The sequence below is a fragment of the Crotalus tigris genome, unplaced genomic scaffold (genome assembly GCF_016545835.1).
Source record: "Crotalus tigris isolate CLP2741 ecotype Arizona unplaced genomic scaffold, ASM1654583v1 scf7180000019070.2622420, whole genome shotgun sequence".
Taxonomy (NCBI): Eukaryota; Metazoa; Chordata; class Lepidosauria; order Squamata; family Viperidae; genus Crotalus; species Crotalus tigris.
Window position 1 is genome coordinate 1,324,952 of NW_024097360.1, and position 15,639 is coordinate 1,340,590.

The following is a 15,639-nucleotide window of genomic DNA, read 5'->3' on the forward strand; positions in this document are numbered from 1 at the left end:
GAGGCAATGGCAAACCACTTCTTTAAAAAAAACAAAACACTTTGCCTAGAAAACTTCAGGGACTACTAAAGGCAGTCGCCAGGAGTCAATACGGACGGAAGGAAGGAAGGAAGGAAGGAAGGAAGGAAGGAAGGAAGGAAGGAAGGAAGGAAGGAAGGAAGGAAGGAAGATTCCTATTCAACATAAAGCACTTTTCAGGACTTTGGAGAAAAAAAAATCAACCCTTTGTAGGGAAGTTAAAGTGTTCAGAGAAAAAATAAAGCTACATGTAAAATCCCACTTTAATTCTAAAATTAAGACATTTTGGCTCAGTAAGTCTCAAATACTAAAGTTGAATTAGCCTTTTGTTAATTAGCTCCCTTTCAATGATGCTTCCTCTCCCATACCTAATCAGCCTGTGCCTATTGTCATGGAATTGTTTCACAAGCAAGGAAGCCTGCAAAATACTCTTAGTGAAAATAAAAGCAGAATCGTGCATAAATACAACATTATGTTGAAATGCCAGGCAATTGCAATGCATATGCTTAACTGAATGTAAGCAAAGAATCTGATAGAAAGCCCAGTTTTGGTCAATAGAATTATTACTGGTTTCCCTAAAAAAATACCTTTCCGAGGAGATGACGGAGTACACCTCTATCTGTACAGAAGCCCACTTAGCATAACTACAGGTAGTCCTCAACTTACGACCACAACTGAACCCCAAATTTCCACTGCTAACCAAGGCAGTTATGAAGTGAGTTTTGCCCCATTTTACAATTCTTTTTTTGCCACAGTTATTAAGCACTCCCATTGTTTAAGAAAACCACATTGTTGTAAAGCACATCAGGCTTCTCCCATTAACTTTGCTTGTTAGAAGCAGCTGGGAAGGTTACAAACAGTGTTCACATGACCTGGAGACTACAGTTGTCATAAATACATGCCAGTTGCCAAGTGCCTGAATTTTGAGAATGTGACCCTGGGGATGCTGCAACGGTTGTATGTAAAATGGTCGTTAAGTCACTTTTTTTAGTCTCTTTGAACAGTCACTAAATGAATGGTTGTAAGTTGTGAACTACCTGTACCACCTCATCAGTACAGAGGAGACTGTACTAAAACCACCACTGGCATTATCAAGCAGCAGAAATCTTTTGCTGCAAGTCAGTGATATAAGGATGGTTTTCTAGATCAGGGGTCCCCAACCCCCAGTCTGTGGACTGGTACAGGGCCACAAAGCCCCATCCGCGGGATGCAGGCAGCACACAAAACCATGCACTCTCCGGAAAAACCTCTCTCCACGGAACCAGTCCCTGTTGCCCAAAAGTTTGGGGACCTCTGTACTAGATTATCCCTTCCCATCTATGCTCCCCTCCCCAGTTTTCAAATTCTAAGTAAATTAATTATTGTCCTGGTGATTACATTTACATTGCTCTGAATAATCTATCCTATGAAATGAAAAGCAACAGGGAAGCTTAACTTGCTTTGTTCACTAAGCAAACATATTTATTCTGTAACTACTGCAAAATCTTAGGTAGGCATGCTAGTAATGTCACTGACTATGAACTGGTATGTGCCACAAGGCATATCTGTCCACTGTAATTGCTTGGAGTCAGAACTGTAATATAGAAGAAAATGACAAATACTGACCTTTCTTTGCCAAACTATTATTGGGTTCATATTTTTCAATCAGTTGTTGAACCTGTTCTTGCTTCAAGGGCGGATAGAGAATTTCATTTAACCTTGGGTCTCGCTGCTTGAAGTTTATAAATTCCATCATCTGGTCAACAGTTAGATACGGTCTGCTCTTTGCCCCTCTGATAAAAAGAAAAAACCATTGAAACATAAAGAAAAAGAAAAGGAATGTGAGCAAGCATCCTACGTATCTCCTTCTGTTATGTTTCCTGGATGTGCTAATGCACACGAGAACAAACTCTTGAAGCGTAGGTTCACACCGATAATGGACTAGTTGTTTGATTATATTCCATTTTATTGAGCTTCATGTAACTTCCTCCTCTCTCCCACATTGTATTAAAGACTAGAAGGGATGGAGAACACTGCCAAGGATGCTAAGTCTATAACTCAAGGACTATCTCTAAGCCTGAAGCTACAACATAGAGAGGATTGATAGGCTAACAGTTACTATTAATTTTACTGGATTTAAAGTAACTATTGTTCCTGAATATCTGCCTTCACTGTCTTGACTATACAGGTAGACCTTGACTTACAAAAGTTCATTTGGTGACTGTTCAAAGTTTCATCGGCACTGAAAAAAGTGAATTATGATCATTTTTCACAGTTACAACCTTTGCAGCCTCCCCATGATCACATGATCAAAATTCAGATGCTTGGCAACTGGCTCATATTTATGACTGTTGCCATGTCCCAAGATCATATGATCTACATCTGCGACCTTCAATAATGCCTTTCTTAATGTCATATGGGACAATTTGTTAAAGATGAAAGCATCCCCATAATGATATTATTTTTTTCTATTTGACCCAAACTCATCAGACCCTCATTGGCTCACTCAGAACAGCCACTGCCACAAGTTTATATTGCAAATAGTCCTGCCACTTTTCCTCATATGATCATCAAATACCATCAAGACACAGTGCTGCAGAAGCAGCATCTACCAACATCCTTTAGGGAGAGAATAAAATTATAGAGCTATAGCTAAAACATCAGAAAAACCAGATTGGGAAATTCTATGTAACTCATAACCCATGACAAAAGAATGTGTGTTTAAAAGCTCTGGCACCAATTTTTAAAAATTGGAGCAATTTTGAGAGGAAAGATTTAAAACACAGAACTTGAAGAGAGTGTGGTAGCAGAGAAAAGAATTTAATTATTTGTCTAACAAGAATTGTTCCATTTCAATCATGTCCTCCTCCAACTTTCTTTCTCTCTCCAGATAATTCTAACTGTATCCATATTGGTGTCAGTATTCTCCTTCATGCATCTACAGCAGGAGTAGTCAACTTTGGCTCTTTTATGACTCGTGGACTTCAACTCCCAGAATTCCTGAGCCAGCACAGCTGGCTTGAAGTCCACGAGTCATAAAAGAGCCAAGGTTGACTATCCCTGATCTACAGTTAAAGTCCCCCTAAATCCTAAGATATTCCATACCAAAGGCATGACTATTAAAACCATAAGAAAAAGAATACATGTGATATTCATTGTTAAACTGTTTACAGCTGTCAATTGAATTTTATATTGAATGCAAGCACTGGCAATAGGTACTGTACTACATTGTCTTCTGACTTATCTTTTTGCTATGTTGAAAAGATTATCAAGGCATGTACTGCCCAGTGGGTACCTCCTGACCACTTAGTTTACCTGGAGTTCAAACCAGTTATGTGAGAAGATAAATATCATCTGACGGTTACATTACATTAGGAATATTGTATTATTAATGTTCAAGAGATCAGCTAAAGTGGCAGAGCCTTATAGAGAAAAGTTGTGGCTCTTAGAACAGCTGATACATTAAAATAATACAAACAAAATAATCCCAAACTCTGGTGATCAAAGGATGATGCTAGAACTGGAATAAAGCAATTTTCCATTGGGAAAAATATTATAACAAATACAGAAGTGAAGAAAACTGTCGGTGTCTACAACTCCTTACAGTTCTACGAAGATGTGGTCAATTTCAGGTCGAGGACACAAGTTGCTCAAAAACTCCCTGTATATTTCTGGAGTGAAGTCGTCTTGAGGAATGGAATCATTCTGGAGAGGAATTAAAATACAGCATGTAAAGTAATGATTTCTCAAAGTTGTTGTTCCTTCTCAATTGTTTAGTCTTTTTCAAAACTTTCAATCTGCTAACAGTTCTACTACATTTCTTCTAATTTACTTGGCTCCTGTACCTCCTTGGTGCTTTGCTGAATATTTGTTACAATCAATCTTTATTTATGGTTACAGAACAGAATTAAAAATTAAAATGTTAAAACAAAATAAAACAAAACAGAAGAAGACATAATAGTATACTACAGATAGTGATGAGATCACCAGTGGGCATCCAAAGTCTGCTTAATTTTACAGACAATATAGCAGAATTTAGCTATGTTCAAAGAACCTATATCATACTGATCCAATAGTAACCACTGTACATAAAAGAGATCCGAATTTCCCAGATATTTTGTCAGATAAAGAGTTATAAAATGAGTGCATGAATCTGTATAGAGGGTGCAAAATACATAACAGGACATGAGCTGTGGTTTCAATGGCCCCTTGGCCAAAGGGAACTATCTCAGTTCATATGGGACTTTTTTGTATTGACTCTCCAAAACTGCTGTGGAGAGACCATTACAACATGCCAAAATTAGAGTCCTCTGAAATTTAGAAACAGTTAATATAAATGTCTCACTGGTTTGCAAAGCAAGGCTTGACTGCTCAAGAAAACATTCTTGGGTAGAACAGACAGATCGTGTTTGACTTTCTAGTTTTTAATATTTATTTATTTATTTATTTATTTATTTATGAGACTTATATACCGCTTTAAGTGCAAGCACTCTCTAAGCGGTGTACACCAGTAAGCAATGTATATATATATATTTACATATATTGTTTAAATGCACCAAATGCATGCTCGTAGCCCATCAGTAGGAACTCCTCCAAGTTGCTGTATTATTTTTAATCTGTGTTGCTTTACAATTATCTTCCATAAGGAGGTCTGCATCCTATCTATCCTCCAGCAAACAAAGTCAGCATCACATTCTCCCATTTTCAATGGTGCAGAGATACAGTATCTCAAACTATACTTGAATACCTTGAGACTGTAGACTTATCAGAAAAAAAATGAAAAAATGGAATTCAATTTTGATTTAATGGGTCAATCTGAGAAGGGGTTGTCCTTAGTCTTGAAGAATGCTAGATGTGAAGCCTTTAAATCAAAATTTCATAAATGTCAACCTCAGTCCAGTTTGTTGTCATACAACAAGGGAAAGCAAGCAGTTGGAAGTAGAATGTAAATTATATGTGGTGGAATTATTCATTTTCCCAACTTCAAAATTCATTTTCCTATAATCAATAAGAACAAGAATGCATTGCTTGCACTGCATTATTTATTTTCTGTAAAAGTTGAAATAATATAAAACAGAAATATAACTTATGTATCCCCGGAATAACTGTCAAGCTAAAATCAGCATTTCACAATTGCTATCGTAAAAATATTTCTACCCATCTAATAGAATCATATGTAACATTCTTTCAGCTATGCTGTTAAAACCAAAAATTTACAAGTTTCCATTACTGACCAACTTTCACAAATTGGAGCACTGTATGTCATCTTGATTGCCCAACTGAACAGCTTCCTAATTGTGTTTTGCTAGATTTACAAAAAGAGACTACTTGAAATACAGAAGAAATTTATAACAAAGATCAACAACTGCTGGAATTCCTTATGCTAAAAAATGGATTTATTTGACCATAGTTACGGTGGGAGATGTCCTTTTGACATAGCCCATGTTAATGTGTTGTGTATTGAAGTCATTTGTTTTTTTTTTTCTTGAAGAAGAAATGTCTCTGTTTTTGAGGTTAAAATTTAGATTTAAATGAGGATACTGGGACCTTTTTATGCTTTTTAAAGGGAGTTTTGCCTATGGTTGAGAAATGGAGTTTTATATTTTGTTAAATTTAATATTTTAGAGCTCTGGAGTTTTTGCTGACAATTGGGAAAGAAGAAGATGTAATTATTTGTTTATTACTAGAAGATGAGTTATGGAACTAAGAATATCTGATGAAACGATTAGGAAATTGTACTGGTGATGAGAGTGGGAAGTAGCTACCTTAAAAGGTGAAAAATTGTATTCTTTTTCTTTTTTTCTTTCAGTTGTTTTTTATATAAAAATCTTAACAAAAATATTTTTAAGAAGACTGAGCAGCTTCCATATCTGTAAGATCCAAATGCTATTCTGATCTGGTTAGACTGTTTTATTTCCTCTCTAGCTCTTTATCTGCCACCAAATAGGGAACTCCCTTCCTATTCTTACCTTATACTTCCTGCCAACTGTTGCTGTATTGTTTTTATTTCCAAATATTGCTCTAGAGAAATTTTCTCAACTCTCAAAGTAGTTTGAAAAGGTCATCAATTTGAATAAAAGTGACTGAAATTGAAAACCAATTACTCTAAACATTTCAGAGCCAATCAAGAAGTCTTTTCTGACAACTGTAATTTTTTTATCCATTATTGGCCAATCACAAATCTTTTCCATATAAATCTGGTAATTTAAAATGAATCTGTTTACTTTTTAATAGAAATGCAGTATTTTCCATCTATAACTTTCATTTTTGGTGATTACAGTTTTTTAAAAAACGTTTTAGCATTTTAAAAAGGAATTCTGGCATGTCTCCTTATGGAGAAACACTACATTAAGTTTTTGTTATCTTGTTTTTGTTATTTCCCATAATAACTGAAAAAATTAATTTCATTTAAATATTTGTATTAAAATTATTTTCTATAATAGTGAACCACATTGCATTTAGTTAATTGAAGGGTATGTATGTCGCCAAAACCAGTAAATTCCTTTCAAAAGTCTAACAAAAAAAACCCCTTCAAACTATGCATCTTTTTGTTTCACTTTTATTTGAAATTGGGAAAGGAGTCAGGCAAGGCTGTATACTGTCGCCCTGCCTATTTAACTTACATGCAGAGCACATCATGAGAAAGGCAGGGCTAAATGAATCAAAAGTTGGAATTAAGATTGCCAGGAGAAATATCAACAACCTAAGATATGCAGATGATACCACTCTAATGGCAGAAAGTGAAGAGGAACTAAAGAGCCTCTTGATGCGGGTGAAGGAGGAGAGTGCAAAAGTTGGCTTGAAACGCAACATTAAGAAAACCAAAATCATGGCATCCGGTCCTCCCAATTCCTGGCAAATGGATGGGGAAGAAATGGAGGTAGTGACAGATTTTATTTTCCTGGGCTCCAAGATCACCTCAGATGGGGACTGCAGCCAAGAAATTAAAAGACGCTTGCTCCTGGGGAGGAAAGCCATGGCAAATCTAGACAGCATACTAAAAAGCAGAGACATCACCCTGCCAACAAAAGTGTGTATAGTTTTTCCAGTTGCAATGTATGGCTGTGAAAGTTGGACCATAAGAAAGGCTGAGCAACAAAGAATTGAGGCCTTTGAACTATGGTGCTGGAGAAGACTCCTGCGAGTCCCTTGGACTGCAAGGAAGAGATCAACCCCGACTCCTCTTTAGAAGGCCAGATTCTGAAGTTGAAACTCAAATACTTTGGCCACCTAATGAGAAGGAAGGACTCACTGGAGAAGGGCCTAATGCTGGAAAAGATTGAGGGCAACAGAAGAAAGGCACGACAGAGAATGAGGTGGCTGGATGGAGTCACTGAAGCAGTAGGCGTGAACTTAAATGGACTCTAGAAGATGGTAGAGGACAGGAAGGCCTGGAGGAACGTTGTCCATGGGGTCGCGAGGGGTCGGACATGACTTTGCAATTATCAACAACAAAAGCTATTAACCAGTTGTGGATTTAAAAAATATTTTCCTGTTGTTATCTTCCTAAAATAAATTCTTATTTTTCAACATTTCTTATAACATGCACTGGATTTCTTTCATTACACGTTTACTTGTTGCTGAAAATTAAAAGTTATGCTATTCACAAAATCTCCTAGCCAAATCCTAACTCCAACTCTGTTCTTGTCAAAGTCAATCCTAGATGTCTTCTAAGATAGGGGTGCACAATCCCCGGGCTGTAGACCTGGTCCCTGGTGCCCAAAAGGTTGGGGGCCACTGTTCTAAGGTGTAGGGCTCCAAATGCATGCCTCATCCTGATGTAATCATGGTGAATTGCACATATATCAGTCAACCACTGCAGTGAGATAACAAAGTGAAAGGGAGCGGACAGAAATGTTACTCAGTGGCAGATTTCTGCAGAATAATAAGTATATGCATTTTGAAAAAAATGTTGTTCAAATACTGTATAATCATGTACAACTTCTCATACATGACATACTTCCAACAGCAACTACTTTTACACAGTGCCTCTTATTTATCCAGGGTTTTTTCAATTATTTTGATGCACTAGCAGCTATTAAATTAGTAGTTCAGTATCACAACCATTTAGCATTTAGTGATTGGGACTGTGCTTGAGTAAGTATTTTTTGTAAAAGTACAAAAATGTTCTGATTTTAGCTCTTTTAAGCATATTAGGTCTTTTCCTGTAAGCTAGTATATCCCCTTGTATTATTTACTCTTTCAAAACTTTTAACCTTCTTCTCAACCCCTGTAACCATAAACCGAATTGGGTTTAAACTTAGTCATGACCAAAATGATTTATTTTCTTTCATTTTGAAGAATTTAGTTGCAGTACCTAGCTGTAAAATGGGCAGAATGTTGTCTTTGACTGAACAAACCAGAGGTCATCTTGAACTAGAGTATCTGGAATACTTCCCCTTTCAACATTGCTGCTTAAACATTAAATGTGTCCAACTTCATCTCTGTAGCTTGTGGGTGGCTATCAGTCAGCCCATTAGGCAGACCAGAACAGAAAATCAACTCTGCAGGAAGACTAGAACTATATCTTATCGAGATAGGCTATAATAACAGAAGCTTGCCAGCATGATTGTGCTATACCTCCTCCCCAAATTTATCCCAATGAACCAGAGGGAGTCTGTCTGAATTACTTCTGAATGTTATCTTGCTTCCCAGGACATAATTTTCAGCCCTCTTTGTAATAGTTCTTGCATATTTCTGTCATGGTGATTTCCCTTCCTCTTTATACTATTAAAGCTGCATAATATTTTTCTTGGTGCCTTTTATTTTTGGAGAATTCTTAACATCCCATATGCATTTTTGTGGCATGTAGGAGGAAAGCTTACTAATCAGATAATCCTCAGTGTCTCTCCCCATCAAAGGGAATCAATTTTGTCTGCAGAAAGAGACTGATGAGACACTGTCCCATAGTGAATGCTTTTGTCTATGATCAGCACAGATCAGGATGTACTTGAAAGTATGAATTAAATAATTTTACATTTTTCCTTCACAGACAAATTCTACATTAATTAAACCAAAAGTTGACAATATATCACATATCCTCACACATCCGCTCACCAGGCTCTCTCCGTTCCACCTACCCAGGAGTTTCTCCATCTCTTGTTTGGCTATCAGTAATCAGGATTGAGCACTTACTACAAACTCTGCTTCTGTTCAGGTTTTCTATGGCAAAGTTGCTTCTACTGTTTAACCTTATGTCAAAAGATTTACAGTGCATTTTTTTTAAAAAATGGTGCTTTATAATGTAGTCCTTAAAAGGTTTTACCACCCATCCCAATTTGAAAGATGGGGGCATACATCATTTCAGACTCAAGATTTCACTCTCCAAAATGTGTAGGAGACGAACTGCCACTGAGAACCACCCCTAGAGCTCTTCTTCTTTAGATTCAAATAGAAACACTTTAGATTGTTTGGGGGAAACGCATGACATGGTATTCTCTTGCCCTGCTGGAATTTGGCAAAACGCTGAATACATTTCTCCAGAACATCTAAATCCCTGTTGGGGTTCTGACATATTTTTCTTTTTCTACCCCAGTGCTACTCGTTAAAACAACAGCCAATATCTTTCAGTAAAAAAGCCAGTTAAGAGTACAGTACTGTAGATACAACAAATTTGCTAAGCTGGAATCACATTAGAATGCTGAGTGATAGGATGCACCCAGAGACTAGCATATAAGCTTATTGGTGCTTGAAAAATTCTAGAACTGACACACACTAGAACTAACATCAGAGTGGCTGGATTGTATGGCTGGAAGAGAAGCAGAGGTCAACGTTTCTTATTAAAATCAGAGGAAAAAGGTTTCAATACTTACTCTAGCAGATGGAAGATTACAAGCTTCCAGTGCAGTCTCAACACGCTTTCTGTCAGAGGAGAATAAGCGATAAATGCTGCAAAATTAAAAAAAAAAAAAAGAGTAAGGCTCTTCACTAATCCATCATATATTCTTGGTCTGCTGGCATTACACTATCCAAAGGATTGCTTCTCTCTCTCTCTCTCTCTCTCTCTCTCTCTCTCTCTCTCTCTCTCTCTCTCTCTCTGTGTGTGTGTATGTGTGTGTGCGTGTGTGCGTCTCTCTGTCTCTATCTCTCCAATGAACTCCTATGGTTGGCTAACTCTTTATTCATATACTCAATGCCATCTAAATATCATTACTCTCCATCTAACTTTAGAACCAATTCAGACATTACAGAAAAATCAGTTCAAATCTGTTACCCCACATTATTTTGGACAAGGTGACACAAGCAATGTTAAGTCGTTGAAGCTTAGGATGCACAATTTTTCAAACTGAGTTTTATATATTAGTAAGATATATTTTGGATGTAGGTAGATGTGTGGATGATTCTGTTAGAGTGAATTTGCTAGAAAATAGTTCTTGCCCTTTCAGTTCTGCATGTGTTATTGTGTACATTCCCTTGCCGAACAAGCTCAAATAATATTCTAGAACCATGCTGGAGATCCAGTTGATATTTATGAAGCACAGCTCCTGCTATCACTCACTTTCGACCCATGCTGATGGAACCTGGGATTCAGCAAACACCTGATTTACATCCCTACCCTACAGACCAAGTGGCTGATACCAATCTATGGCCTCCACAATGTTTCCATGTTCTTATCTGCCACCTAAATAGTAATCTAGGAAACTACTGGGCTGCCATTAGCAAACAAACTGAAAAGCCTTGCACAGCCAATCTGATTCACTCTTCAGCTTTATTTTTATGTGCCTCAGCCATGGTCTTTTCCAATTCTTAATTTCTGAAACAAAGATTTTGTTCCCACTGGGGTGGTTAATCTAACCTTGAGTTGTATCCTCGCACACTATAATTGGATATCCCATATGATTTGCCAGAGACATTATGTTGCCTAAAGTAAAGGATTAAATCCCCCCCCCATTCCTTCTATTCCACATAGGGAACATCAATCAACAAGTAGTTGACCATACGTCAACATTGATTATGTCATATGTACTTAATCGCACTTATGGATAGCAGGCTAATTGAGAGTGTATTTCAGACTAGCTATATGAGAAACATAACTCTTCATTCTGACATCTTGCCACTATTCTGGCTTAGTGTATGGTTAACCCAAGGGAGGCTTCATAGGATTGAATGCTCTTCTGTACTTATATTTCTTTTACAGAACAAAAGTTTCCAGTTGTGTTTTCTTTGTCACATGCTAACTCTCTATCTATGTTGGCATGTCTGTGTGTGGTTTGCAGAAGGGGAGAGTGAGTTCTTTTGTATGGTAAAACAACCAAAGACACCCCCCTATTTACAACCTGAAATGGTATAATCCAAACACAGCTTGACCATCATACAGTGAAGAGTACAATGTTGAAATTTCAAGGCATGCTTCTATTTTTAAATGGTGCCTAGAAAGTCAGTTTCATAATACTATAGATTATAGAACATGCAATGACATTTTACAGCTTCCAACAATCTAAACGGTCATAATGGAACCCAACTTACTTCTTCAAAGGGATACGCCCATCTGTAGTGACTTGCAATTTAAGTTTTGTGTACCTAAGAAAATAATGTGTTGATGAGAAATCATTGCAACAATATTAAAACTTGCTTTATCTATTGTTGACCATAAAACAACCTTGTACTTTGTTCTATTCAAGAAAATTATAACGTCACCAAAACTGTTTCCAAAAAAAGCTTAATGCATCTAAACATTAAGAAAATGATATTTACCTGTAATGAATTTCTAAGTGCACCTTCTGAGGGAATAATCGAGTTCCCCCAGTGACTTAAAACAAAAATAGAATTTCGTTCAAGCTGGTTTGTTTTACACTATTCTTACATGTATAATGATCTATTATATGTATATTAATTCTGTATTCATATACAGAATCTGTACTCTGTTCATTAAAAAGACATGGCTTGAAATAGGTTATGGATATAGAAAATTGGAATACTTCATCCATGCAGAAATAGTGCAGTGAACCCTGCAGTGGACAGACAGATGGACTTGATGACCTCTTAGGTGACTTCTGTGTTCTTGCAAAAGCTGCTAATGGCACAGCTCTATTCAAACAGTTCACTCGTATCAGTGTGGATTTTAGACCCTCTTTAGCCACATGAGAAAGCCATTTTTCTTTCAGAAGTAGGAATGATGGGTAAAAAGAGAGGGACAGACTCAGCTGGTTAATTGGAAATAAATATCAATAACATAGGGCCCTGTGAGGTTTTGAAGGGATACTTTATGTAAACAGACCAGGCCTATTAATGTTCACCAGATGCCTTCTAGTCAGGTATGTATGTATGTATCAGTGGTGGGACTCAAATATGTGAACTACCGGTTCTCTGTGTAGATGCTGCTTCCAGAAGTCCATTCTGGGCCTGGGCAACAAAAAGTTAACTACCGGTTCTGCCGAAGTGGTACGAACTGGCTGAATCCCACCACTGGTATGTATGTATGCATGCATGTTATGTATTCAATTTTTATAGCCATCCATCTCAGTCAATGACTCTGGGCAGCTTACAATTAAAAAAAACATATTACAATCAAAATACTAAAACATTTTAAAACAATAAAAACAACAGAAGCAGCCAAAATAAATATACATAGCAGTTGAGATCCTTGGCTAGTTAGCACTGGAACTAGGAAATGGAGCCCTTAACATATTCAATGCCCCAGGCACGGGAACACAGCCAGGTTTTTGGGGTCTTATGAAAGGCTAAAAGGGTTGGAGCTATTCTGATCTCCGAAGAGAGGATGTTCTATGGAGTAGGGGCCACTGTGGAAAAAGCCTGTGTTCTAGTCCGCACTAGTCAACAATCTATGGCTGATGGGATCTGCCCGTTCTGCTGGATCTGGATGAAGTGCATCCAGATGCTAAACTGCCTAATAAGTATTGGTGAATAATCAGTAGGAGACAAGTGTGTCTGCAGTGCTTACCACAATGACCTCCTGGCTGGGTCACACACTCCATGCAGGACAGAGCTGCCCTGCCTGAAGCTCCCTCTGCACTGGCCAAAGTTGTTGTAGGCAGGCTGATTCTGCTTCATGTTGTAGGCAGACCCAAAGCCACCCAGTGTGAAAGTACTTTGGTCAGTAATGAAAGAGGGAATTGATAAGAACCTTCTCTCGTGGCATTGATCTGAAGTGGTTGAGGCCCTGCAGATAGTTTCAATTAAATCAAATGGCCTCTTTGCTTTCCCAGAGCAAATGCCATCATCTCCATTGTCCCAAAACACTTGCTTGAAATGAATCTACATTGTTTCATAAAAAGCTTATTACTGTATACATCTGCATGACTGTAGATAAGACTATCCATGGACAAACTGAACCCAGTTTGGGGGATGTATTTGAGGATCTAAAATTCTTGGCTTATCCGTGAATGTATGATATACAGTAGCTACCTTATACATAATGAATCAAGCTGTCAGGAATTGCAGAAATGATGGGAAGAGAAAAGCAATACTATGCTTCCAATGCTTTTCGCTAGTTTTACCCCCTGAAGTTAAGAAGCTGGCATGGGAGTGAGGAAAAAAGGGAGAAATGAAAATTGCTGCAGGCAGGATTAAATCCTTTTGCTGAAAAATTTCAACTCTATATTCACTTAATCTTCAAACAAATCCTTCTTCTTTTCTTATTGGAAGATCCTATCCCTTGTTTATTCTCCTGCCATATAAACAGGTTAGACACTGCAACTTATTAAATTACCAGTATAATATTTATAATTTTGGTTTAAAGAAAACATTGTTATTATTCCAGTTAATTCATAAGGAAGTCTGAGAAATCTTGGCAATGCAGTTCATCTGTACTTCTTTAGTGGAACCTAAATCTGAGTATCAATGATTTTATTCTTTGCATTGCCCTAATCCATTAGATTTTTCAAAAAGGATTCATCTACAGAGCAGGAAACATCCGTTTGGAACATGTGGTGCTGAAAAGCTGTTAATTCTTGAGGAATTCTTTTATAGAAGACATTAAGCTATGAAAGCGTTAGGAAAGTGAACACACCTTTCTGTGTATTACATTTTCTACCCCAAAACAGCATTTCACCATGATTTCATTACATATGCTTGTGTATAACATGTAGTTTAAATATACCTCCATTTATTCTTATTCAATCATCTGCATGTCTGTAGATAAACTTGGCTATATTTAGGCGTTTCCTCTTTAAGCTGAAAAAAGTGTCAACTATTTTTGCCCCAGGATGTTGTCATCAACACCACCCTTTGTACTTTTGTTTTCAAAGCCCTCTGGATCAACACATCCTGCCTACAGATTCACAGGAACAGATTGACAGTTATTTGCTTATGAGGGCAAAGGGACAAGCAATTAAGAAAAGGGAGGTGGAACTCTTATAGCCATTTATTGTTTAGCTAATAATAGATAGCACATCGTAAGGAGATAAGCCTGTCATTTATTGTTTACAATCTTAAGCAGCAGTGTCAGAATTTCAGATTTGCTATTTCCAGCTAGCCAGTCAATAAGAATATGGATATGGTTCTGGAACTGGCCACTATTATTTATGCTATGTTGACTGGCAGGTTTAAGCAGTGGTGGGATTCAGCCAGTTCCCACCAGTTCAGCAGAATCGGTAGCTAATTTTTTGTTGCCCAGGCCCAGAATAGACTTCCAGAAGCGGCATCCACACAGAGAACCGATTGTTCACATATTTGAATCCCACCACTGGGTTTAAGATAATGCATGCTAAATATTGTTACCACTGCAGATCCACTGAAGTAAAGATTCAAATGAATTCTATTCAGAATTCTACTGGGATTCAATGCTGGGATTTTATCCAGGGAATTGGTGGAATCAATCTCCAGAGAAAAAAGTTGTGTGGTGATAGTTGTGGTGGTGATGGTGGAGATTGCTCCTAGAGTTCCATGCTGAAAAGTCTTTTATATCTTTCTTTTTTAAGTTTACAAAACTAGTGGTAGTCATCCCAGAGCATGCTGAGCAAGGAGCCTCAAATTTTAACAGAACAACATATAACTTTAAACACATAAGATTTTCATTTTTTTAATAAAATGACTAAACCCTCCTTCTGTCTTATAAAAATTATAATGTAAGTGCAATATCCATCTGGTCCCAGTCAAATCGGGACAAGTTGTCTGATCATGAATCTACTGCTAAAAACAGAACAAACTTGGTCACTTACGAATCCTTACTGCTTGAAGGATTCAAACTAATCGTTTAAAGAACGTAGTTCAGGTTCCTGCTCTAACTTTTAATGGAACATCTTCCAAGGTTCTCAGGAGACTTCTCAGGATGATGCAGATTTTCTTCTCTGCTCATGAAATGCCAAATGTATCACAGAGATCTTTCCTGAATAATAGAGCTTTCTGCCACGTAACCATAAATAAGGATGAAAAGATTCCTTTCCCCATGCATAAGCTAAGTGGCAAAATTGTGGACTTCAGCATTCCAATACTTCACAATCAGGAATCAGAAAGAATATTTCTGGGGCCTAAACATGAACTATAGAGTAGCTTAACACACTATCTATTGCTCTGCCCCCCCCCCCTTATATGTTCATTCCCAGAATAGGAAGCATATTACATAAAGTATTAGGATGAGGCTAACGAAAGCTCAAACTACACCTATTTGAGCCATCATGGCTGAGCTTCTTAGTTCTGTTTCTAAAAAGATGTTTAGTTTGCAATCTCAGTGGGAAAAGAGGA

The 15,639-nt window shown here is 37.4% G+C and overlaps 1 protein-coding gene across 4 annotated transcripts in view; it reads right to left on the reverse strand.

Moving 5' to 3' along the window:
* Positions 1–15,639, reverse strand: part of PLCB1 (phospholipase C beta 1) — a 447,562-nt gene that overhangs the window by 144,639 nt on the left and 287,284 nt on the right. For all 4 annotated transcript variants that reach the window (XM_039359463.1, XM_039359461.1, XM_039359464.1 and 1 more), the window contains 4 exons: positions 11,464–11,517; positions 9,810–9,885; positions 3,602–3,702; positions 1,624–1,790 (listed from right to left, as the gene is read on the reverse strand). In XM_039359463.1, the coding sequence (XP_039215397.1) occupies positions 1,624–1,790; positions 3,602–3,702; positions 9,810–9,885; positions 11,464–11,517 (398 nt within the window). The remainder of the gene's footprint in view (positions 1–1,623; positions 1,791–3,601; positions 3,703–9,809; positions 9,886–11,463; positions 11,518–15,639) is intronic.